Source organism: Passer domesticus, chromosome 7, assembly GCF_036417665.1.
Source record: "Passer domesticus isolate bPasDom1 chromosome 7, bPasDom1.hap1, whole genome shotgun sequence".
NCBI lineage: Eukaryota > Metazoa > Chordata > Aves > Passeriformes > Passeridae > Passer > Passer domesticus.
In genome coordinates, this window is record NC_087480.1 from 45,916,750 (window position 1) to 45,941,293 (window position 24,544).

General features: G+C 36.7%; 1 protein-coding gene across 5 annotated transcripts in view; it reads right to left on the minus strand.

The window, feature by feature from the left end:
* Positions 1 to 24,544, minus strand: part of FNBP1L (formin binding protein 1 like) — a 56,804-nt gene that overhangs the window by 20,662 nt on the left and 11,598 nt on the right. For all 5 annotated transcript variants that reach the window (XM_064428247.1, XM_064428248.1, XM_064428245.1 and 2 more), the window contains exons 2-3: positions 7,217 to 7,332; positions 617 to 670 (exon numbers count right to left, since the gene is read on the minus strand). In XM_064428247.1, coding sequence (XP_064284317.1) covers positions 617 to 670; positions 7,217 to 7,332 — 170 coding nt within the window. The remainder of the gene's footprint in view (positions 1 to 616; positions 671 to 7,216; positions 7,333 to 24,544) is intronic.

The window sequence follows — 24,544 nt, forward strand, 5'->3', positions numbered from 1 at the left end:
CCCCTAAAGACAAAAAAGCACTGTGCTTTTTCAAGTAAATTTTTAAATGACTATGGAATGGACAGCAAAACAAGCACACTTTTGATAAATAAAGTTGTTTAGCACAAATTGTTCCTCCACCAGTAGACATCCACTTATTTTGTCTCCGGAGTCAAAGCAAATCAGCATTTTAAGAGCTCCTCTTGCCCATAACATGACAATTTGTGTACACTCATGTCTCACTATAGAGATGCATAGCTACATTTGTACTGCCATAAAAATGCACTGAAAATCTCAATCACTAAGCAAAAAACTAAAGTCTAAGGACACATACTTGCTTTTCTTTAAAAAACAGTACTAGTCTATACATAGTAAGCTAAACTTCTGCTTTCAAAATTTAAGTTACCTAAAAGACTGTTTTGGAAGGGAGCAAGTACAACCTGCCATGACTACTACATTAAAATACCAATACAAGTAAACATGCTTGAGAATTATAGCAGAACTATAGTAAGAAGCCAAGCACAATTCTCTTGTCATCACCAATTAAATACTTTATCTTAAAAAAAATCCATAAAAGAACAGCATACACTGTTAGTTCTCACTTTTTACAAATAGAACTTGAAATGGACATTTTTACCTGGGCTCCTCATCTTTTGGTGAGCGTTTAGGACAGTACTTCTTAACCAGATTTCTATTAAAAAGGAACAAAAGAAGATCGTATTTTAGAATAGAAAACACAAACACATGAACACACAGAAAACAGCATGAACAAATTATTTCTGCTTAATGTTCTATGAACAAGTAAATTCCCTCTGTCAACTTATAAGGGTCCTTTAGATAACACAAGGCTGAAATCTACAGTATTATCAAAGTTTTACCCCACTCTGACCTAGAGCAATTTGCAAATATTTTAAAACTTCTACTGCAGTGACTAGACAGGAAATGAAGAGTTGGTTATTTAACATCCTTTTCACACATGCAGAAGGCAGCAGCAGAGGAGGACAAGGCCAGTGTACAACCACTGTGTCACACAGACAGTGCACACTGTGCCGTGCCACGAGCACAGAGCTCCATTCCTCAAGGAAACTCTGAGCATAGATTCAGGTCAAAGATTTTAACCACAGTATTTCCAAATCTTTAAAAAGGACATGTCCAGAACAGGAGAGGAAACATGTCTTTTCAGAAAAGAGATTTTACACTTTGTCCTACCAACAGCACTGCAAATATCTAGATTTTTAGAAACCAAGGAAATCTCTAGAATCCACAGGACCAGCACTTAGCACAGTATCACAGTCCAATTTTTGAAAACATTTATATGAAATTACCTGCTTATCACAGAATGCAGGAAAAAAAGGAATGGAGGAGTTAAGATTCTAGGAGAAAAAAATCTGGCATGCATGTTGTGTATTTTACCTCACTGTCTCTCTGTAACTTCAGTTGTTACAATTACAAACTACCTTACCATTAAAACAAAGGTGCTAATTCTACTTTCATCTAAAATACAATTGTACAATTTCTCAAATCCATTTACCTGGAAGTCATCTCTATGGTACAAAAGCCCATATAGTGGGATTATGTCCAGACACAAAGTACACATCAGAATATGAGCAGGGAGTTGGTGTGGAAATAGCAAACACGATCTTTTGCCTGTTTCTATACCCTCTGAGACTACAACCAAAAAAACCCCAACTATGATAAGAAAGCCAGGTACTTTTTATATCAATATGTGCTAAGAAAGAGAATAAGCACTGACTTTTTAATAAAAAATTATCTACACATTTTATAGTAACCTGCTTATTGAAGTTCAAGTAAGAATCTCTTCTCTCTATCCCCAGAACCCACTGCCTATTGTAACATTCTACTTGGTAGGGATTAAATGCAGACATTTTAGGAAAATGTGTAAACAAAATAGGAAAAAAAAATATTCACTAAGTAACTTTCCTGTGTTCCATTTTCCCTTATATTTTTGCTTTGTTCCTCAGTGCTTATTAATGAATAGGAAATTCCTAAAATTCATCTTATTTTTATTCAGAAGGTGCAATGCATAACACACATACAATGCTGTAGCTAAGCAACCATGCATGAGCCTTTTCAAGGGAAGATTTTCAGAGCTGTTAAAAATGAGAAAAGAAATTACTTACTACAGCCATAAAGTTTAAAAACAGCCGGAGAGGGGTGACAAATACAGATGATTTACTACCATGCTGATTTTTGTTCTGGTTTAATTCTTTAATGCAATTGTTTACTATTTCTAGAAAGACATAAGTATTATATAATCCCTTCTCCTAATAACTGCCAGTTTCATTAGTCAATCCCATCTACCTTAGGATCAAAGGAACACAGGTTTGAGACACTGTGATCAGGATTTAACAGCACAAGGTACAGTAATCAATGGCAGTAAATATGAAATGACAAGAAAATGCAGATTTTAAAGGTCAAAGAAAAAGACAGTGTTCACGTGAACAATTAAGCATAGATAGCTTTTCCAATAAGTGAATACCAACTCCTAATCAAAACAGAAATATTAAATTTGATTGTTGAAAAGCACAAGTTGACAAGCAGCCAGTATGAGCACAGATTTGAAGGGTGAAGCATTCTTTCAAAGAGGAGCCAGCTGACACTTCTAAGGGAGCATAACATCCTCTGACATTTCAGTCTAAATCCATGCCTAATTCTCAGAATTCAGATATTGATCTGGACTAGCTTATAAGAAATTTGTGCAAGTAATTGCTGATCATCAGAACAGAAAAACATCTATAATATTAATGCCTTTGATTCCTCTGAAAAGTGCAGCTGATGACACTTTAATCCTCTTTGGTAGTGGAGTTTTGATGGCTTCTATCACACTCTGTCTTACAGCCAGCCATTTGGAAGCAGATTTTATACAGGAATAACCAAATCCAATTGTGCTGCTCCTGTAATTTTATTAACCTCACTTCTTGGTATAAATTGTTCTCAGGTCCACACCAGTGAGACAGGAAACTGATTTTTAAGAGAAGTACCACCTCAGTCACCTAGGCAGAAGCTTCAAAAAGCACTTCAGTTGATAAAAATTACTTCCAGTCAGGTACATAGAATATCTAAACAAAATTTTACAGATGCGTAAAAAATTGTGTTTATCAACTCAAAACTAAGTTTTCTTCAGTCAATTAATACAGCACATAAAGAAGAGAAGCAGCAGCATCAAACCAGTACCATTTCTATTAAGGTAGCAGTTCAGGTACTGTGGTATCTGCTTATGCTAAATCACTACAGCCTCTGTATCACATTAGAAATGAGCCTGGTCACAAACATTTTTTGCTTTCATAAGTAGTAAAAATTGCAGTAAGTACTTAATTTCCTATTTATATGTAAAGTAATGGTTTCTATACAATTCTGATGCCTTCAGTGACTGTACATCAGTACTGTGGACTGGGTGAAAAGAGTAACAATTCACTGTGTTTAGTAACATCTCATCAGAAACACTGGAGCAATCAATTTTAAAAAACTGTAACCTGGACTTCAAGTTTACAAAGCTGAATATCCTTGGAACCATTAAGAAATCACATGTTAAAGTTTATAGCAACAGGACTATAAAAAAAACCCTGCTACAACTACTATATTTGAAAGTAATGAGCAGTGTAAAATCTTAGCTGCAATCAAAGGAAGAGAGTTTTGAGAAATGATCACATGTGGTGATAATCTGTGTACCCAGCTTTACATTTGAGCTTACACCCATTTTCAAAAATCTTTCCAAGATTATGCATAAAAAAAAGGGGAAAACGTCTCAGTTTGACTAGACACATGCATACATTCATACTGTATTTATAAAAATATCACTTAAACACAACAGTATGCAGAAGGAACATGAAAAATAGATTTGATCAGAGTAACCAGGTATCTCCAGAGAGCACAATTTTAATGGGCAACAAACAGCTTAGGAACAATCATAGCTATTTGGTTTAAACCAACAATAGAGAAGCTAACCATATTCAGAAATTTTATTCCACAGCAGTTTCATCTCCAGCTGCAGGTATAACTTGTATTACTGCCTAACATCACAGAAAGTGGAACTCCTGTCTGCTCAAGTGTCATAATGCTTTAGACAGGATGAAAAGGGAGCAAACCTCCAGAATTATTTTGTGTGTAATGACATGGAACAAAACAGATCTTCACACTGCCCCTTTTAAGGAACAATGCTGGTCAAAAGCAGCATCTGAGAATTCAATTTAAATATTCAGTCTAGAGCCCAGTAGTATGGCAAATACTGAATCTCATTTTTTCCAATTACAAAATAAAAACAAATTAAACAGTCACATCATTAAAATGGAATGTGTTAATGTACCCTGCAATATCTTTGTTCTGATTCACATCCCTGTAACTCAGTAACAGCCTCTAAAAACCTTTGCAAACTTTGCGGTAACACAATGCATTAGTTGAGACCTACACCACACAAAATTTTAGATTTTCCTTTAAGTTAGCTCAAACAAAATCAAATTACTTCCTCTTTTGTTTCAGAACACATTATGTTGCAGGCAAAGACAAGGCAAGCTGACTAGGGTGTTTTTTTCCCCCACAGGCAATTGAGGATTCCCCAATGTAATTTCTTGTAATTTTTTCAGGAGCAAAGAAGAATAGCAAAGAGTGACTTGTAACCTAAAAACAGCATTTGGAAAAGTTATCACTTCTGGAATTACTTGGCAACCATGAGATGCAACGCCTGCATACAGTAAGAATATATAAGGATCTCAAACAGCCCCTCATATGCTGTACATGCATCACTTGCCCTCTCCTAGAAGATCTGGAAGGGCTTTTGCACCTGGGAAAGGCTCATCACTAAGTTGTGACAGCATAAAGAGAAATCAATGTTTCAAAATGCAAGGGTATACACAAAGTGAATGTGAATTTCTGCCAGGAGACTGACTCTAGTAAGTGAAAACTGTTATGAAAAGTTCACTGAAGTTTTTATCCTTGGGTTTAAGTCCATGAGAATAAGATCCATCAATGATCTCAACAGGATGTTCATGGTCCACACTGAAACCAAGACAGTAAAAAAATACCTACCATACATCACTAGTTGCATCTCCTGACTAAACTTGGCTTTCCTTGGTCTCCCATCCAAGTACTAAGAGAGCCACAGAACTACCAAGAGGTGACCACTTGCTGTACTGTTTATACTCTACTAACCAAGAGCATTATTAATCTCAGTTATAAAGTTCATTATGAAAAGAGTCTCAAACACTCTTTTTCAGATTGTTTTCCATTATAAAAGGAAGAAACAGTGATATACTAGAAATTTCCATTAGGGATAATAATACCTATCTCATAAGCCATATGCTGCCAATATTAAAATTCACCAGAATCACAGTCCATCCCACAAGATCTCCTCTCTCAGAACTTCCCAGGAGCAAGATGCAGGCTGGCTAAGTCTTCTGAAGGTGACAATTTTGCTTGATCTCAATCCCCCCTGGGCCTCATAACTATGTTATATAATTAAAAACAGTGAGTATCCTCAGGAGCAATGATGGCTAAAATCAAGTTGTTATCATTAAACAGTTCACTACTCAACAGTCAAGTCTCCTCCAAAGAATATATATGTAAGCATGTCAAAGAATAACTCATGAACTGGTCTACTGGCAGAAAATCAGCTCCCCTCTGATGTGTGTGCTGTCCAGACCCTGGTGGGAAGCAGGCAGGAAGTGCATGCATGCACTGTATAACGCGTGTGCAGCAAGACCTGTGCTTCCCAGAACTGTCATACTTACTGCACAGGGACAGTCACTCCAGTCATCTGACAGAAGGGGTACTCGACAAAACGCTTTCATTTTTGAAAGACACTTTAAGAAAAATCAGTAGTTTTACCCAAAGTAAACAGAGAACAGAGAAAATTTCCTATTTTTAGTCAAATCCTGAAGTAATAATGTGGTGTCTCATCTTGCTATCTGTGGAATGAACCTTTAAATACAATTAAGCAAAATGGCATTTGTTAATACTATTTAAGGAAAGGATCTTGATAGAGATCTGTGGAAATAAAATATACCTCTATTTTTAACAGACAACTGAAAACAAATTAAAACAGGGCTGCAAACTGTGATGTGCATGCTTCCAACTTTCCTTTACCTCTTCCAGTTCTTCTATACCAGCTTGGGAAAAGTGGTATTTATTTTCTTCCTTCCAAGAAAAAAATTCCTTCAGTAAAACAATGGGTTATTATGTCAGGTGAATATATACAACTGGATGAAAAGAAACTGATAAAGAACTCGAAAAGGAAATGAGCAGCCCAGATACAGAACATCTATATCCTCAGCTGGGAACCTCATTACTGTATTAATGAGGAAGGATTTCTCGGCTCTCTATCTATCGACAATCTGGTTTGCAAATGATGGAAGAAAGCACAGGAGAGAAGCTGCTATCAGTTTCAGTCTGACAAGGGTAGGCAGCAGCTCCAGTTGAATCCCTAAAGGCATTCAGGACAGTAAAAATGACAGTGAAGGCAAAGATGGCAGTGAAGGCAAAGTTCACAAGAGTGTCTTATTTTCAATTTTATTCTTCAAGCACTGAGTGCACTGTTGGTAAAAATGAACCTACTTTTTCTGAAGAAATAACTTTATTCTGAAGCAGCCATTTCATGGCTGCTACTCTCTTTGTATGATCCCTGAAGGGAAATTCCTATTTCCTAAAAGAGGTTTCACTTGGCAGCTATAGAACAGAGGTAAGACAAAGGGCGGCTGGGTTACAGTCTCACCCAAAGGGACAAGACCTGCTATGGAAAGGGTGTGCTTTAAGGACAGGAAGGTCTTGTTGTTTTCTCAAGTTCAACTCAATTATTTCAATCAGATTTCTTAACACAATGTAGTGTAGCTCTTGCCAATTCAACATGAGAAATTAATTAGTAGCAGAGGCACACACACACTCAAGTGTAGATACAGATAATGCACTTTACAGCAAACGTGCTGACAGTCAGTGCAAAACATCACTATGGCTTTCCTTGTTTCTAATCTTTAATTTTAAGCCTTAAACCTTTTTAGTTCAAGGATCTGAAGGGTGGGTGGGACAGAAGGCAAAACCAAGCAAGCAAGTGCACACCCAAAGATAATTTTCTGTTTTGGACTGGACTGTTATGAAAAAAGCTAGTGATCTAACTCACTCTAAATGAAAAACAGTCATTCATCACGACATTTCATATTTGCCCACCAAGTGATACGGTGATTTTAAGTAACTTTTAAGATCCACTTGCAAAGACAAAAAAAACCCTTACCTCAGTTGTTTTGCATAGTTTTGCTCAATTTCTATCCTTTCTTTTACAAATTTTGCGTATTTCTCCAAGAAGTCAATGCCCCACTGTGTATGCTTGTCCAAGTTATCAAACTGATCCTTTAAAAACAAAAGGAAACAAAATTACTTAGAATCACAGCAACACCAGATTTACACATCATTTATTTGTAAGCTGTGCTCGGAGGGAGTGCTTGCCACTGGGGTAGAAGTCATTCAAGTTATAAATCAGTCAAATGTATATATATATATATATAGGTATCAGCCATATACACCAGAACAGCAGGTTTCATGTGCAGGAAGAGATCTACCTCTTTTTATAGAAATAGATCTAAATACTTGCATGTTAGCCTGTAAGCAGCCTTTCATCACTTTCACAATGCAAATCTTTCTTTCTTCTCAAAACCCTTTATTTCAAAAGTGCATCTTTTCCACCAAGACAACAGACCCAACCAAAGATCACTATTAGATAAAAAAGAGACAGCTCACAGAAGAGATGTCTGGCAGCTTTGAAACACAGTAAATTACAACTTCATTGGATACAAAAAAAAAATCACTCTTAGGATTACCCACTGAAAGAAAAATAACATAAATTTTAGCAGCATGACTAAACTTGGGGGTAGTCTGCATATCAAAAACATTTATTAAATCAAAACTGTATATACAGCTCATGATCACCTCTAACAGGAGATTCCAAAGAAAGCAAACAACTGTTCTTAGTAATTAAGAAAGTTATAACAAACTAAAGGCACAAAACAAAAAGGAGAAACAGTAAAAAATAAAAGTTGGGGATTTTTTAATACATTAAACCATCTTCAAAACTGATCTTTCACTGCACTCCGTACTGATTAATAGGTGATACACTAATTAGGGCAAGTTGAAAAGTCAAAAAACAAGTGGAAATATGGGGGTTTAGAATTAGGCAGGAGAAAACAAAGGTACAAAATACGGCCTAGCAAATAGTTTTAGTCTAACACATACTTGCATGTTATGCTACAATATTCCACCACAGTGAAAAGATCAAGGATCTTCAGCTTACAATAGCATTTAAAATTAGCTGTTATTTAGTAATCCAAAAAAGGCAAGTAACTGAAACTTCAAAGTTTGTGTCTGTAGAGGCTGAATCCAAATACACTTCATAGTAAACTTAAAAAATAAAAGCAAAAAGCTAAGGAAGCAATTAAGTTCAAAGTTTAATTAACTTGCACAAAAAAGTTCTGAAGGCTGTTTATCAGAGGCTATCTCTTGCAGACTCTCTTGCCTGAACCTAATAAATGATGCAGACTTCTAGCAATAGCCACTTAAGTTCAATTTCACCATGTACTAGGATGATCTCAAAAAATGCCTAAAATGCTGCAAGACTCAAGGAACATGTATTCACTTAAAGAGATACGAGGTGAACACAGCTACGTAACCAACGAAAATAAAAATAACGTAACAAGATTAAGGTTGCTCTCAAATGCTGCCTTGCAGGTCCCACAATCCTACACCACAGACTAACAAGCACAGCCATTAGTGCCATGAACACTTCAGTCCAATGGCATGCGAGTACTGCCACCAAAAGCATCCCTCCAGCTCTACCACCAGCCTCTGCACCACTCTCTCCACCACCACCACTTTCCCTGATGTTTCACCACAGAACCAGCCAAGAGATGGGAGAGGGACTGAAGACAAGATTTCAATGTATTTGGGAAACCATGGCCTGTATCTCCCATTATTCTGATATGTGCACTTTGCGCCAATGGACATTTCCACTCTAAATAGTTTATGTCAAATAAAGTGATATTTCTGCTACTGCTTTTAGAGAAGCTGCACAGGCAGACAAAAACCGGGCTGAGGCGTCAAACCACATTTGTAAATATGTGTAAAAATACGTCAATCTCAAGAAGCCTTTCTTTTTTACACTTCACTCATTTGCGTAATTACTCTTACAAAATTAACCCAGCATCCAAAAGTAGTTTGTAAAAGATGCTTCTGGCATGAAGTCAATACCTAATACCATTAAAAAGAACTGACTTCCTTCAGCACAGAGCAGAACAAAGCCTTTGCTGTCCTACTTAAGCTCTTTAGACCACAAAGCTCTCATTTGCTGCTAAGGTTTCATTAGCATTAGGGAACACCACATTACTTATGTTTCCAAACATGCAACCAGAGACAGTGGCTTTCCAAATACTTTGCTGAAACAAAAAAGGACTCCACTGCTCAAACTTCCCTCAAGATCTGCTGTTAATATGAAAATTACATTTAATGAGCTATCATGCTTTACTACAAGGATTTCATCACTAATCATATAACAAAACTCTTTTTCCCCCCTCAATTCCTCTTCTTCATGTGATTCTAGAAAGAGTTTGTTCTGTGCAAAGACAGCTTTGTTGGATTATCCCAGTATCACAATTTTTCGAATTCTCTATAAACAATAAACCAATGAAAGAAAGTCTGTGGCCATAAGAATCACCCTACACTGTTTTGTAAAGCCCCTGAGATAAATGAGCAAACGATAAAGGCAACATCAGCGAATATTCAAAAAGGTCTGGCCTTTTCAGAAAGGCTTCCAGAGGGGAGTCACAAATTTACTTATTTACTTTCATTCTCTCTCCAGAAGCTCACAGTGAGCTCTGGGCCTCAATTAAGCAAAAAGCTTCCTTTTTGTATCAGAACACAAACAGTGAATCTTCCAGACTGCTACAAAGGAAATCAAACTAATGCACTGAGATACAAGTGATCTCTTCAATGGAAAAAAAATTGTCAAAAATCAGGCAATGCTGTACAGACAAGAAAATAGTCCAAACAGTTCCAATAAAATTTAGGTCTGTAATTTCAAAACAAATATATCAGTGTAGTAATTTGGCTAGCTCCTTTATAAGAAATATGAAAACTGCATTAACTAGAGATCAGCAAAATGCTATTTTAAAAAAGAAATCACATCGCACAATATCTGGCTATCTATGCCTTGATAATGAAGTAAGTTCTCAACAATATTTCCAAGCAAATATATACTGCTGTTTGTCTAGTAACTGCCCACATCCCTTGCCAGCTGAGTATAAAATTTTTGTTAAAACCTTTATTAAAACTGCAGCTGACTATTATTAAAGTGATTAAGGTCAGCTAATGGATGACTGCCCTATGTAGAAACTGCCCACTCAAAAGTGGAATGTAGTCCAAAGCCTCTCTGTCACAAACAAACAAACCTGACACTCGACAAGAAGTCTGTAGTAGGTCAAAACACGTTATTCCAAAACAAATGTCACCTACCTAAATGCTACTTCCAGATTATTTACTGGAACCACACATCAATGTTATAAACACTCCAGGTTTGCAGCTCTAAACTTATCATGTATTTGCAGATACCAGCAAGCTTTACAAAAATAGCAGCTGAAGCACCAAAGCCAAGAGCGAACCTGACTCAAACCTGCACCCAAGACAAAACAGACTCTCCTGGGGTAAGCTCGAGATTTGCTCTCCTCCTCTTACTGACACTTGTTTTTTCTCCAAACAAGCCTTAAGAACTAATAAAAAGAAAAACATGGGAGATCTCTTCAGAGGGATGAGCATGCTACAGCGTAAATACTGGACGTTTAGTCTTCCCAAAGCTACCAGGCCAGACACTGGACTAGAGTGGCAGTTTCAAATAAAAGGCATTCAACAAAATTGAGATTTTTACAGGGTTAATGTTCCCAGCTTTCATGAACTTCAGAAAGCAATTCTAGTTGCATTTAAAGCTAGGATTGTGGCATCATTCTGTAAAAAAATCCTTCTGTTTCACTAATTTATTCCTTTACAGTATGTAAACTAGCTAACTGCATTAACATTGAATTGCTTTCAAATCAGTCTCCCATTCCACTGACCTCCAGACAATACAGCTGAAAGTTTTAAGAATCACATTAAACATTGAAGTACATTGACTTACAATTTCAGAAACCTATCTCAATTAATTACATCTGCAATATCTACTTAATAAAACATTTTATTTGAAATGAGGATACTTTGCATAAATTATTCCACCATCATTTTATTCTCTATTGACTCAACTGTTCATCATTACTTCCATACTTTTATCTGACCACAATTTTAGTCTGCAGTTACCCAAGTGATCTTATTTGCACTTCTGAAACATTGGCTCAAGATGAGATTTTTTTCCCCAATTCTTTGTTCTCCAGGCTGCACAGCCAGTCTAAACTTCCAAGTCAGTGAGTGGGAGATGAAAAGCTCAATCCTGTCTTTTGCTTGCTAAATTTTTAACCCTTATGCAGGTTGGTATAATGAAATATGTACTATGAAAGTGTTCAGAGCATGGAAAAGCAGGGACCAAAAAAAAAAATCAAAACACTTGGCATCAAAAAAGCCCCAGTGCATTTGTGGATACAAATATTTTATTTTATTATCACCTTATGAAAAGCCATGACTTACTTAACCACAAAGCTACAAGTCCACAGAAAGCCAAGTGAGAAAATGTGGGTGATTAGGTAACTTAATACCCATCTTTGCAGTTCTTGTTCTCAATTTATGTCCATGAGGCTTTATCAAATGAACCTGAATTATGGATAAATTTAAATAATAGTTAAATTCTGCAGAATGTCTTTTTTTGCCTGCATGAGCAGCATTGCAGAAGAAAAACAGACTGCTTCATAACACCCAACTCTATTCAAGTTAAATATTTTAAGTTACAAAACATTATTAAGTGACTATTTAACATACTGAGATTTTATAAAACTCTTATGAAATAGCTGAATTATGAAACATTATGCAGCTTAATTTTTTTTTTTAATTTTTAGACAATGATCAAGGCCTTCAAATTATTCACTGTTTTACTTGGAGGTATCCTCACGTAAATTTCATTTCAAAAAATGAAACAAAACAAAATAAATATCTTGCTATCTTTGTACAAAGAATTACCTGATACACTACATTAAAAGTTATGGGAACCATAATCATCTGTGAGTATATTAATGAGACTTACCAGCACAATATACTGTACCTTTCCCTATTTGTCTTCAGGACAAGTTAATTAAAAAATTGTATTTTAATTAGAGCATGTCACACTAATCTACTTCTGACAATACATTTCAGTTTCTCTTCATGGATATGTCTTCACTGTCTGTTTTGGGTTTCTACTTTTGTCTCTATCTTTATGCATTCCTGCTTCCTTTTCTATCTTTGGATAATAGCTCTTTTATTTTACTGTCTGAACTGATTATCATTCCTCTGTATTCCTGCCTGTTTGTTTTCATAATTATCAATTTGGTCTGGTCTTTCTTTTTTCCTTGCAACTGCAATGTGCTTCTTCTAACCAGGCAGACAAAAGCTGCTTCCAGCTAAACAGTACTTTATCTTTTCAAAACACCCTGTTAGCTTCACGTCTGAAAACTAACAAAGAGCTGTTTCTATATCAAGAACAAAAAACAAAGTGTTTTGCTTTTCTGCTTTCTACGAGTTCTGGATTGTAGCTCCAGACTAATCTGCAAATTGTACCTCATTCCCCTCTGAAAACAATCTAGGTATTACAGTTGAGAGAGAAAAAACGTGCTGTGAGCAAACTTAAAGGCTAAGTATTTTATAGACTAAAAGATTAATATCAATTAGAAGGTTCAGGGCAGCAACATCAAAAGCCATAGTGACACTGTAAATAAAGCAAAGGCATTCAGACTAAGATGAGAAAAAAGTTACATGTTCATATACATAAACAGTACTTCACATTTTAATTTCATATTAAAACTAAAAAGTTCACTATAGATTGTACAGGCATATGTACAGTATACTAAGAAGAAAATCTGCTAGTCTTTTTGAGACATGAAAAGAGGAATAATTACTGAAAAGAATTTCTGAAAACAGTTTGTAGGTTAACCTTCAGGACATGGAGCTACTTTGCTGGCAAAAATTAAGACACTGGTACTAAGAGTACACTACGTTGTAGCTTGAAAAATATTTGAGAGAGAAATTCTGCTAGAAATGCACAGTGCTTAATATGCAAAAGGAAAACAACAGTGAATTAAAAATCACTTTTAGCTGGATGAAACACTACTTTGCTCCGAGGAATAAACTAATAAATTCATAGTATCAACACAGTATGAAAAATCTATTTGCCTATTAAGCTTTAGTATATATTTTTAAAAGCAGTATCACTGTCAACTTTAATTTTAAAAAGTCAATTTCTATGATTAGAGAAACATTTGCATGATAAAGTGAGTGAAAAGCTCAAGAAAGTACTGAACCACTGGAGACGCAGCCACGCTGTAAGATAATGCATACAGCAAATCAGCTTTCTAAAGCAAAGCTAAAAATGGAGAGCTGCAATTGAGGAAGAGAAAGACAAAGACTTTTTCTCCATAAAGACGTCCCCACACCAGCAGCAAAGGAACTGCTTTGGAAACTCCAGATGAAAGACAAGTCTGGCAGGAGGGGATGTCTTGTTTGAGACCTAACAACTTGACAGGTGTGACACATTTAGTTTCCAGGAAAGAGCAGGAATCTGCCACAGACAGAGTATGTGTGGAAATATTTTAGACTACTTTTGAAATGAACAGCCCTAATTACAAAAGAATCAAGTTCTGCTTCTAGAGATTAACAGATCAGCTGAAAAACATTAGAGATTACAGCTGTACACCCCAGTTCACCCATGCCACTGAATGGACCAGAGTTGGACTAATCATTAGACTTTACCAGCATAGTTATCTACCAGCAGAGCAAACTGATTACAACAGTTCACAACCAGGACACCAACATTAAGACAAGAGAAGAAAGGAACACGCTGCCACAGAGGGTATCTCAACAACCACTCCTATTTGCCCTGTTAATAATCTCCAGAATTCTTCAGATTCTTAGCAGATGGTCACATTCATAAGAACCAGAACAGTATATCTGCCTCACTGCATCATGACACGACCTGAAGGAAGGAAAACATCACGTCTGTGCAGTACCTGCAGATGTGCTCTCTTCTTCACTCAGATGACCCTGCTCTGTAGTCCCATACACTGCAGGGAGGGCTACTCCCTAAATACACCAGATCTTCCTCCCCAGGAAGTTCTACCAACACAGTGTGTAGTAGCCAGAACACATTTCCAGGCCTCCTTCCTCTGCTACCCATCATAGTCTCTCCATATTGTGCTTGTCAATGAACAGGCTCTCCACTGTGCGTGTGTATCTGCTGTAACACCTTTACCTACAAGCCAGGAAGGAGCTAAGTACTGTGTCCCAAGCAGTGAGAATGGACTCCCTTACGACCACCACTTGAGAAAAATGCAAACACACACACTCATATGAAGTAAGTATCGCTAGAATACAAGGACACACAAAATTTAGATCAGGAAATCCTACTTTGTAAACTGGATCAGATCCCACTCACTTAGCTTTCAATCATCCCCTTTATTTCATTCCACTTTTAACTGGGATGATCTTTTTTAAAAGAAACTTAGCCAGATTTTTTCACATATGTTCTTAATAGAGATTGTTAGAATATTTGAGTTTTATCTGCTTTTGAACCAAAGCTTAATTCTGAAACTCGTCCTATTTTACGCTTAATTCCCACACTAATGTAAAACAGACCACCTTCAAACATCTCTATCCAAGACAATAGCAGATCACAAACCATGTATTTTTGAGTATTATTGGATTAAAATAGTTGCCATTTTAACACAGGGGCAGTATTACACTTGCCTTGTATATACAAAGGATATAATTACGTCCATTCCCCTAAACACCAAGAAATCTTATTTTCACCATAGCCAAGCCAGAAAACAGGCACTTCCTGAGTCTTCTGGGAACGGCTGAAGGTTGTTAATAAACAGACTGAAGCATAAGTACATTTTAGTCCTAGTTATGTCACTTGAAATAGGAGACAGGAAGACTATGTTTAACCCTAAATGAAGTAAGTGCAATATCATGCATCACAGTAAAAAAATGCTACTACTGTTTGTACAATGCTTAGAGATGCTGTTGCTCATTATAAGAAATATCTGGAGAAAATCCCATCTTTTCAGTAACACTAGAACAACAGATTATAAAGCAGTGAGGTTATAAATCAATGAAGTAGCAGAATACTAAATTTGCTGTATGACCAACAGCCATGTGAGGCCTCATGTGAAGCAGAAGTTCTGTGCAAAGCCAGCACATTTACTGCATGATTAATGGCAGCCTACAGAAAATCTACAAGAACAAATTATCTGCCTTGGAAAACACTGATGCAAGACTTTTGTTTTTGAAAAAACTCTGTAAACAATCATTTAGTTCTTCAGTTACAAAGTATTATTACATTACTTGACACTCTATGTACAAGGTGGATGTTTTAGTGTATGACTAAAGAACCCTTGAAACTACTGAAACCTTTCAAAACTTTTAAATGCCTCTCCACCAACTACAGATGCTTCCACAATATTATTAAAAATGCATCCACGGGAGACTGACTGAGCAAGCAACTCTGACACTCCCCAGTTCCTGCGCATGTGACTTAATCTGTTTGTGCATTCTGGAGGACCTGTTTTTTCAAAACTTGTACAAACAAGAAAGGGATCTCACCTACTGACGACTTCTTCAGTGAAGGGTTAAATTCCTGCTCTGGCCAGTCTGGCATAGCATCTAACAATCAGAGTCTGAGCTGGTTTTTTCCTCTCCATACATTAAGGGAGTGAACAGTGCACTCGAGACAAGGGAGTAGTCTCAATGTTAGAAAGCGAGGCAATAGGGGAAAGATAGAAGGTTTGCACATGGAATATTAGAGAACACCAAGATGCCCTACATCACAAATTCAGAAAACAAGATCTGCATGTGCACACAAAACTCTGGGCCAACTGTATTACAACATGTCCAGCTGCAATACCACGAGACCCAGCTTACACTGACTATTTAGTGAGTTTTACTGAACTGAAATGTGACATTCAAAATAACTCAGTTTGTGTATTAGTTAGACGTTATTCTATAGACTTTGCTACAGTTTAAAACTATACCAGACTCACAGCTCTGAACTCATCAAAAAGCCAAGATGCCTGATACAAATTTAAAACAAGGAAGTACTTTCTGCCATAGGGGGGAGGTGAAAAAGAAGGGAGAATGGCAACTTCCCTCTCATCCAAATATCACTTCCCTGTATTTATCTGCTCGGCTATTAAGTAGACTGTAGGAAACCATTTTCAACTGACTTAAAAATTATAAACCGTTTCACAGATATGATGGAGAAATCCCAGGCAGACAAGTGAATTTAGTGTGTTTCACACTTAAAAGATGCATCTTTAGGCTTTTTCTCAATAGAATAGTGAGAAAGAAAAGAACCTATGGTTTGAATCATACTGTTTATGATTCTGACAATTAGGGCAAATATAGTGTAAAAATATCTATACAGAATCCAGGAACTGAGTATCACCAGTAGAACTTCATTTTAACACAGAAAGCAAGGTATATACTTTGCCATATCCATGGTATATTCCTTATAACTTTCCTCACATGTATTTAATGAAGGTGCACATTATTTAGTATCTTAAACTCTTGTCAACAGCTCCCTAAAAAACACATTTCATGCCATTATTTCTACACAGCAACTCGAGTGAACAATGAACTCATAAAATAAAACTTACAGCACAAGAATATAACAAACATATCCCGTTCTTAACTTAAAGTCAATTTCTCACAACAGTTGTAATTACAATACCCAGTAAACCTACAACAACTTGGTACAGGAGTAATACATAGTGGTTCTTCTTGTAACATGAATCTTTTAGCTCCAAGCACAGAGACCCAGACAAAACTCCTCATTCAGCACAGCTCTGATAAGCTGTCTCAACTACTCTTTCCTCCTACACGCAGAAGCTATAGTGAATGCAGCTGGAATATGAGAAGGTATTTCCCAGTGTTACTAACAGTTCCCATCAGACAGACTTAAGACAAAGGCATAAACCTTACATTTGATGCTATTAATATTCAAAAGAGAAAACTGCAACTTCATAGCTTGTAAAAAAAAATTTGCCCTTCTAAACCACTCAGAGTAAGATACCTATACATAGGTATTTTGATCAGCCCTTCAATTGTATTGAATTAAATAATTAGCCTTTTATGGTGTAGGAAGGGCTGCAAATACTAACAGAGTTAATTGCCACAGACTGTTCTGAGCACACTCCCCACTAAAAGGGAGCAGACACTGTTCAGTACTTCAGAACACCAGAGATCATGGGACCAGTTACGTAAATAGTTACAGAACTGGAAGGCTGTTGACTGATTTGCCATATGCTGTTTGTTTTGTCAACCCAACAAACAAGATTTTTCTCTAACAAGTCCTACCGAAAAGTGAACTTCCCTTTCCAGTATCACCTGTAAATACACTTCAGTGTTCAAGAGAAAGACTATAGTAGCACACCTTCTTCTGTTCAGAAATATCTTGCTAGCAATAGTAAATGCTTTACAAACTTGATTATAAAACCAGATTCATACACTTAAGAAGAAATTAACATGGTAGTAAATTAGAGCCTTCCTCTACTCTTTGGAGCATTACTTCAGACACAGATAAATATCCTGACAGAAAACAAACCAAACACACACACAAATTCCAGAAACAACAAAACAACACCCAAATCCAAAAACCCAAAACAAAATTAAAACCACCACCACCCCCCACATCCTTTATTTGCAATGGAATTTACAGTACTCATTGTTTTTGAGGCAAAATTCGTAGTAACATTAACATAACTGAATAAAGAATTTAAACTGAAACCAGATGTTATTACTGGCACCTTCAAAACAGTGGAATTTTTCAAGATTTTGTGATTCAGATAACATTAAAATGTAACGCAATTTTACTGTGTATCAGTTTCTCTCTGAGTTTTTAAGATATGAGCCTAGAAATACACAGTAAAATCCTCCTATATTTCACCACAGCCCTCAGACTCATAATCTGTATTGTAAGAATAACATTATTCGTAAAACCTTTTTTTCTAGTAGAAATGTACTTCCTCTGATAAATCAAACAGTACAAAAACACATACTGTTTCCCTTGGTTAACAAGGTTTTTTTCCTTAAATTACAAAGAAAACAAGAAGAGTGATGTAATTTAACCGTAAGTGCACTTCCATTAAAAAAGTTATAAATTTAAAAAGGTAAAACAACCCTATTACAGCATATCTGAACACTGAAGTTGCATGCACAAAAGCTGAGTACAAACTGCAGTGTTCTGAGAAGAAAACCCATACTTTTGAACCCTCATAGCTAGGTTCCTCATTCTTTACAAAACGTACCAATTCCAAACTCTTAACAGCTCATTTTTCATACTGCTTCTGTAATCCAGCATATTAAAAAGAGTGCATAAGTACATTCTGCACCACTTCAGGAGCTCCATACTGAAAGCCAGCAAATTTATAGCATAATCAGTGTCTATACTTCTGCAGGTCACACTGGCAATAGTGACCACCAGACCACATCAATTTCTTATCTGAGAGCCTCTTTTTGGGAGTCAAATGAATAGTCAATGTAGAAATTAAAATGTACTTCAGCAGAAGCAGTTATTTCCTTCCTGACTAAACTGATAAAAATAGAAGGGTATTCACCTAAAATCCAATGGAGATCTGAAAAGTATAGACGAACAAGCACCAAATCTCAGAACTCTATCTGTGACTGGACCTCGAGGTTCAAAACTGGGCCCAGTGTTTTCAGCTTATTTATCAATGAGCTTCATGAAGGGGCAGATGTCCTCAGCAGGTCTGCTGGTGGCACAAAGCTGGGAGGAGAGGCATCACCCCAGGGGCTGGCAGCCCTCCAGAAGGGCTCCACAGGCTGGAGACAGGGCAGAGGAGAACCACCTGGATTTTACAAAGGCAAGTGCAGGCTCCTGCTCCTGGGGAGGAACAGCCCCAGGCACCAGCACAGGCTGGGGTGAGCTGCTGGAGAGCAGCTCTGCACAGAAGGACCTGGGGGTCCTGCTGGGAGCCAGCAGTGCCAAGGACAGTGCTAGGAAAAGCACTGTCAGTGGGTCAAGGGGTGATCCTGCCCCTCTGCTCAGCCCCAGTGAGGCACCTCTGGGCTGCTGTGCCCAGCTCTGGCTCCTCAGCACAAGGCAGACAGGGAGTCCCAGCCAGCCTGGCAGAGGACAGCAGGGACGATGGAGGACTGGAGCACCTCACCAAGAACGACCGAGGGAGCCGGGGCTGCTCGCCGAGGGGGACTGAGGGGCTCCTCACCAGGGCCTGAGTGTGTGGGGAGGTGCCACAGGGTGGATCCAGGCTCTGCTGCCTGGTGCCAAGCAACAGGACAAGGGACAATGGACAGAAACTGGTGCACAGAAGATCCACCTGAACAGGAGGAAGAACTTTGCTGTGAGGGTGTCTGAGCACTGCAAGAGATTGCCCAGAGGGTGTGGAGCCTCTCCTGGAGAAATGGCAGAAGTGTTGTGATGCCATCCCTGTGCAGTGTGCTTGGAATGACCCTGCTTGAGCAGGGAGCTTGGACCACTGTGGTCCCTTCCAACTTTACCCATTCTGTGATTCTGTGACTGAAACAGAAGCATCATTGCCAGTTTCTCCCGCTCATAATTTCTCAGGGCTTTTTATTCTTCTAGTCCAATTTTTTTCAGCTCTTGTTAATCCACTACTTCCCTTTTAATTCCTCTTTTGCACTGCTTACCCTTTTGACATAACTTCACAGTTTACTCCAAAAGCAGATACTGAGAACATTCTTCCTGCCTTCATAAAGAAGTACTGTGGGAATCCAATGTAACAGCAGCATTTTAAACACTGTGTTTATTCTATACTCTATGCAAAGCATCTTGTTCCACTGATCACAGCCACAGAAAAACTAGTACTGTAGTAAATAATTACTAGGTTTCCTTCCTAATGACTTTTCAGTATTACCAAATCAGAAATAATAAAGAGGAAAACGGTAAAAAAAGTGCTCAATTATATACTGCAGTTGTAGTTCAAAATTCAACTGCAGCAAATACTGCAGATCAGAACAGTAATTTACTACAAGTTCACTACGTAGAATCATAGAATGGCTTGGCTTGGAGAAGACTTTAAAGATCATGTTATTCCAAACCCCCTGCCCTAGGCAAGGATACCTTCCTCTAGACCAGGTCACCCAGAGCCTCACCCCGCCTGGCCTTGAACACCTCCAGAATTTTGTACTTTTACTTTCCTTTTAAAAAACAGTCCTACCCAAAGAACCCTGTGAAACTAAACCCTCCTTATTACACATTGATCTGGAAGTAGAGGAAAGTGCAGCCTTTTTGTCACCTTAAGATATAACCTTTCCTGTACTTTATGACATTGCCACACCACATTCATTATGTCCTTTATGGTAGACCTAATTATTTGTCATTTCATTCTTCAACATGAAGTGTTACTCATGTCTTTATTAAGTACTCATTTCACTAAGTCTGCATGGAATTAAAATAGCAAAATATTAATCAATAAGGGATAAATCTCTGTAAATAATCAATGGTCTAGGAATTGTCAAAGAAACACTAAAGAAATTCTGACAAAAAGCTTCAAATATTGAAAACATAATATGACATAAATGACATAATGAGAAAACCAAAACCCATTTCTTTCACACTGCATAAAACTGTTACATCTTTTATTACACTGAGTATAAAAATGAAACAATCTAATTGCACATGGGAGTTTCAGCTTTGTTTTTAACATTACTAGCTTGATTAAAAAAACACTGAAAATTGATGTTTCATATCTGGGGAGCCATAACACTTTATACCTCTAGCAAAAACATTTAAAAATCAGTGATTAAAGCATGCCAACTTCTAATCAAAAAAACACCATGATTTTGTGTTAGAAAAGAATTAAATCAAATGCCTTTTCCCCAAGCATCTTGTCTTTTAGTTTTTATGTCATTACATATCATTGTGTAAAACCATGCATATCTTTTAGAAAGAAAAATGACGACACTAAAATTAAATGTAATTAATTTAATAAATCTGTAACAGCATTCTGAATTCAGTACATCTTTAGTATATATGGAAAATTAAAGACACTCACCAGTCAACTACTCTTTTTCTGAAGGTAATGCTTTGGAAAGGAAACTATTTGCTACTATTGTTCCCATCAGCCTCAGAGAAATACTAAATATTTAAAACATTCAAAAGATCATTGATCAAAATATATTTGACTACATTTTGAGTGTTCTTATGTTATCACATGCCATACCACAAAACAGTCACAAGGATTAATTTCCCAGATGTCCTAAAATGCTTTATAAGAATATGCAAAATTATTACTCTTTTATGAGAGCAGAACACACAATTTGCATTAAAAAAATCCCAAGGTTAATTGTGAAAACATTTGTTTTTGTATCATAAAAAAGCAAAAGCAAAATACTTAACTGATAAACTGAAGTATTTTACATCAAGACTAAGTATATCCACTACCCAGTTACAAAGCAGATTAGCCAACTGAAACAAAGGCACAAAATCTGGATAAAGTAAAGGTTGAGAATATAAATATATTATCTTAACTTCTCAGAAGTACCCTGGAACAGCACTTTAGCAATTACATTCTCAATGCAGTTTTTCAGAATGCGAGATTTCTTCTGTTTATTAACTCTGATGGAACTTCACTCTTCTGCGAAAATTGAAAATAACCTTGTACCGTCTAGAAAGACTTTTGTAAGGAGAGAAATACAGAAGAGATTACTGCTTACAATTTGACCTTCCCATCTGAATCATTCAGAGAACTACACATGAGCCCAAATCACTTAAATGAATATAACCCTGATGTTAATGTCATGGAGCATGGGTTAATTCTTGGTATTTCCTAAATTGTAAAATGAAAGCCTATACTTAATATATATTTTTTTCAGTTCCCAAAGTTCTACTGGACTTGGTTTTACTGTAAGTGTTAAGAATTCCATTTTCAAACTAGATTTCATATATATAAGCATGAATCAACTGACATGAGATGTGCCCTGCACTAGTGGCATTAGTCCATCAGGCTGGCAGACAGTTGGCATTAGTCCATTAGGCTGGTAAAACAAATTTGCTCTCAACCAGCTGAAATTAGAGTACACTCCTGATAATAAAATTAAAGTTTCTTTTTTTTCTGGTTACATACAATCAAAAACTTTTATGCCTCTCAAGAATACATAGTAGCACAAAATAAACACTTGAATTTCCAGCATTCCACAAACCAGCTCATTCATACAAACAAATGTATCAACTAGTTATTCCTTAAAGAATATCAACATGAGAGCAATTTAGAAATAATTTAATGCTCTCTAAACTCTTGTGGTTCTCAGCACCCACCTTAAATGGTTGTCACTAACATCACTGTCATCTGTTCTACTTCCATGTGAAAATCATGCTGAGGTAACATGTACTAATATCTTAACAAAAATACTTTTGACTAAGCCATGTATCTGACTAGCACAGAATTTTGTTGCTCAAGATTATTATAAACATTTTATAACACGGACTCCAAACTCAACTAAAATGCAAATTAAAATGTTTTTCACCCATCCTGCAAATAGTTTTCCCCACTTAAACGAAGAACTGGAGAGTCTACACAATACACTTACCCCAACATCTGCAGAGTCATCTCTGATTTCTGAATCCACGGATCTTGGAAACATTTCTTCTCATTTTTACAACTTTAATGTGTAAACTAGTAATAGGTAAAGAACTCTAACAGAAACAAGTAGATTCCCAGAAACTACAGCAGAAAACTGAGTAGCAGTTAAATTGGGCCACAACATAAATAAATGCACAGCTAGTAGGCAAACACTGACATGAATTCAGACACACAAAATTGTGGAGAAAATACTGAATAAAGGTATTTTTCAAAGATGCAACTTAGGATTCCTCATATTAATGCAGGGCAACAGCACACCAAATGTAATTCAAATAAACTACTTGCACCTGAAACAGTAAACAGTTTCCAGCCAGATGATTGCAATTGGCTAAGAAATATTACCTTTTGTGTCATGTGGTATTAAGTACAGCTTTACTAGAAATGCCTTTTAATATACTGTCCTTAGAGTCAAAAGATAGTACTTAAATGCGCCATTTACGAGATTATCTAAAATATATTTACCACTTTTTCCACCAAAAAAAGTTAAAGCAATTACAGCTACTGAAAAGGGCTCCTCATCTGGAAATATTGATTCTGAAAGCCTTCAGCAACACCTCTACAGGTGCTGCAGATGTTTTATATCATGTTATAGAGATGATAAACACACAAAGCCCAGAAGAAAAGTGCACACATCAGAAAGCATGCAGCACCTCAGAAGATGACCTCACAAAATACTTTGTGTAACTTGTACTTCTTCATTGTTAACTTGTCACCCTCCTTATCCATGTCTTTTCCTCATACAATAGAAGTTAATACTAAGCAGAATACAGAAACTAATACTGCTGAAGCAACTGAATGAATTGTAATACCAAGGGAAAGAAAGATGATGAACAAAAATTACAGAAGATAGTCTAAACAAACTAAAAATGGGGCAAGTAAATTGTTAAGAACTTCTAGCAAATGAAGATCAGAAGAAACTGTTTTCAGAACAAAGACAAGCAGAATCTCATGGGGAAAAAAAGAAAGCCATTCAAGATGTTAGAGTGCCATTTCCTGCTATAAACTTACTATTGAATTAGCTTCAGTGGCAGAGAATACCAAAAGATAAAGGATCCAACTACAAGCAAAGCTTCAAAATCCCTTTACTACAGCAGGAATGCATAGATTTTTAGTTATATTTTTCAAATGTTCTTATCAGCTTTCTGCAAAATACAGTAATATTAAAAAAAATATTTCTTGCAATGAGGTTAAACTTCATACTTTGCCACTTTGAGATAATCAATGGAAAAGAAATGGAAAATCTGCAAAGTGCCCTTGAAGAAATGCTTTAAAATCCACCACTTTTCTTAAAAAACAAAAACCCCTTTACACCACACAAAACATTGTTTTACAATGATTAAGAAAGGACAGGAAGAACATTATGAAAAGCTATGCTGTCTTCATAACAGAGTCAGTGGTAACAGTCCTGAAAGGATAACAGGCAACATCCCAACAACTGTCAGATTAACTAGGGAGATATGGGAGCATGATCCTCTTCCCACAAATGAACACAAGTCAGCAAAAAAATCAAACCTCTTTTCCAATGACATAACGAAGAAAAGCAGTCAGGAAAGCCACAAGTTTCAGGTTTGACTTACAGTCTGATTATGCCTGCATGATTAGAAGTTGAAATGCTAAGTACAAAGTACTACAAATAATCTATCAAGATCATAAGAAACATTTATATATAAGGTCTTAGAATTCACATTTCCCAGTATCCAGTATATATAAACTAATAGAAGTATTCCCACCTAATATGTGCATAAAGGTCTGCAGAAGCTCTCCTTTCA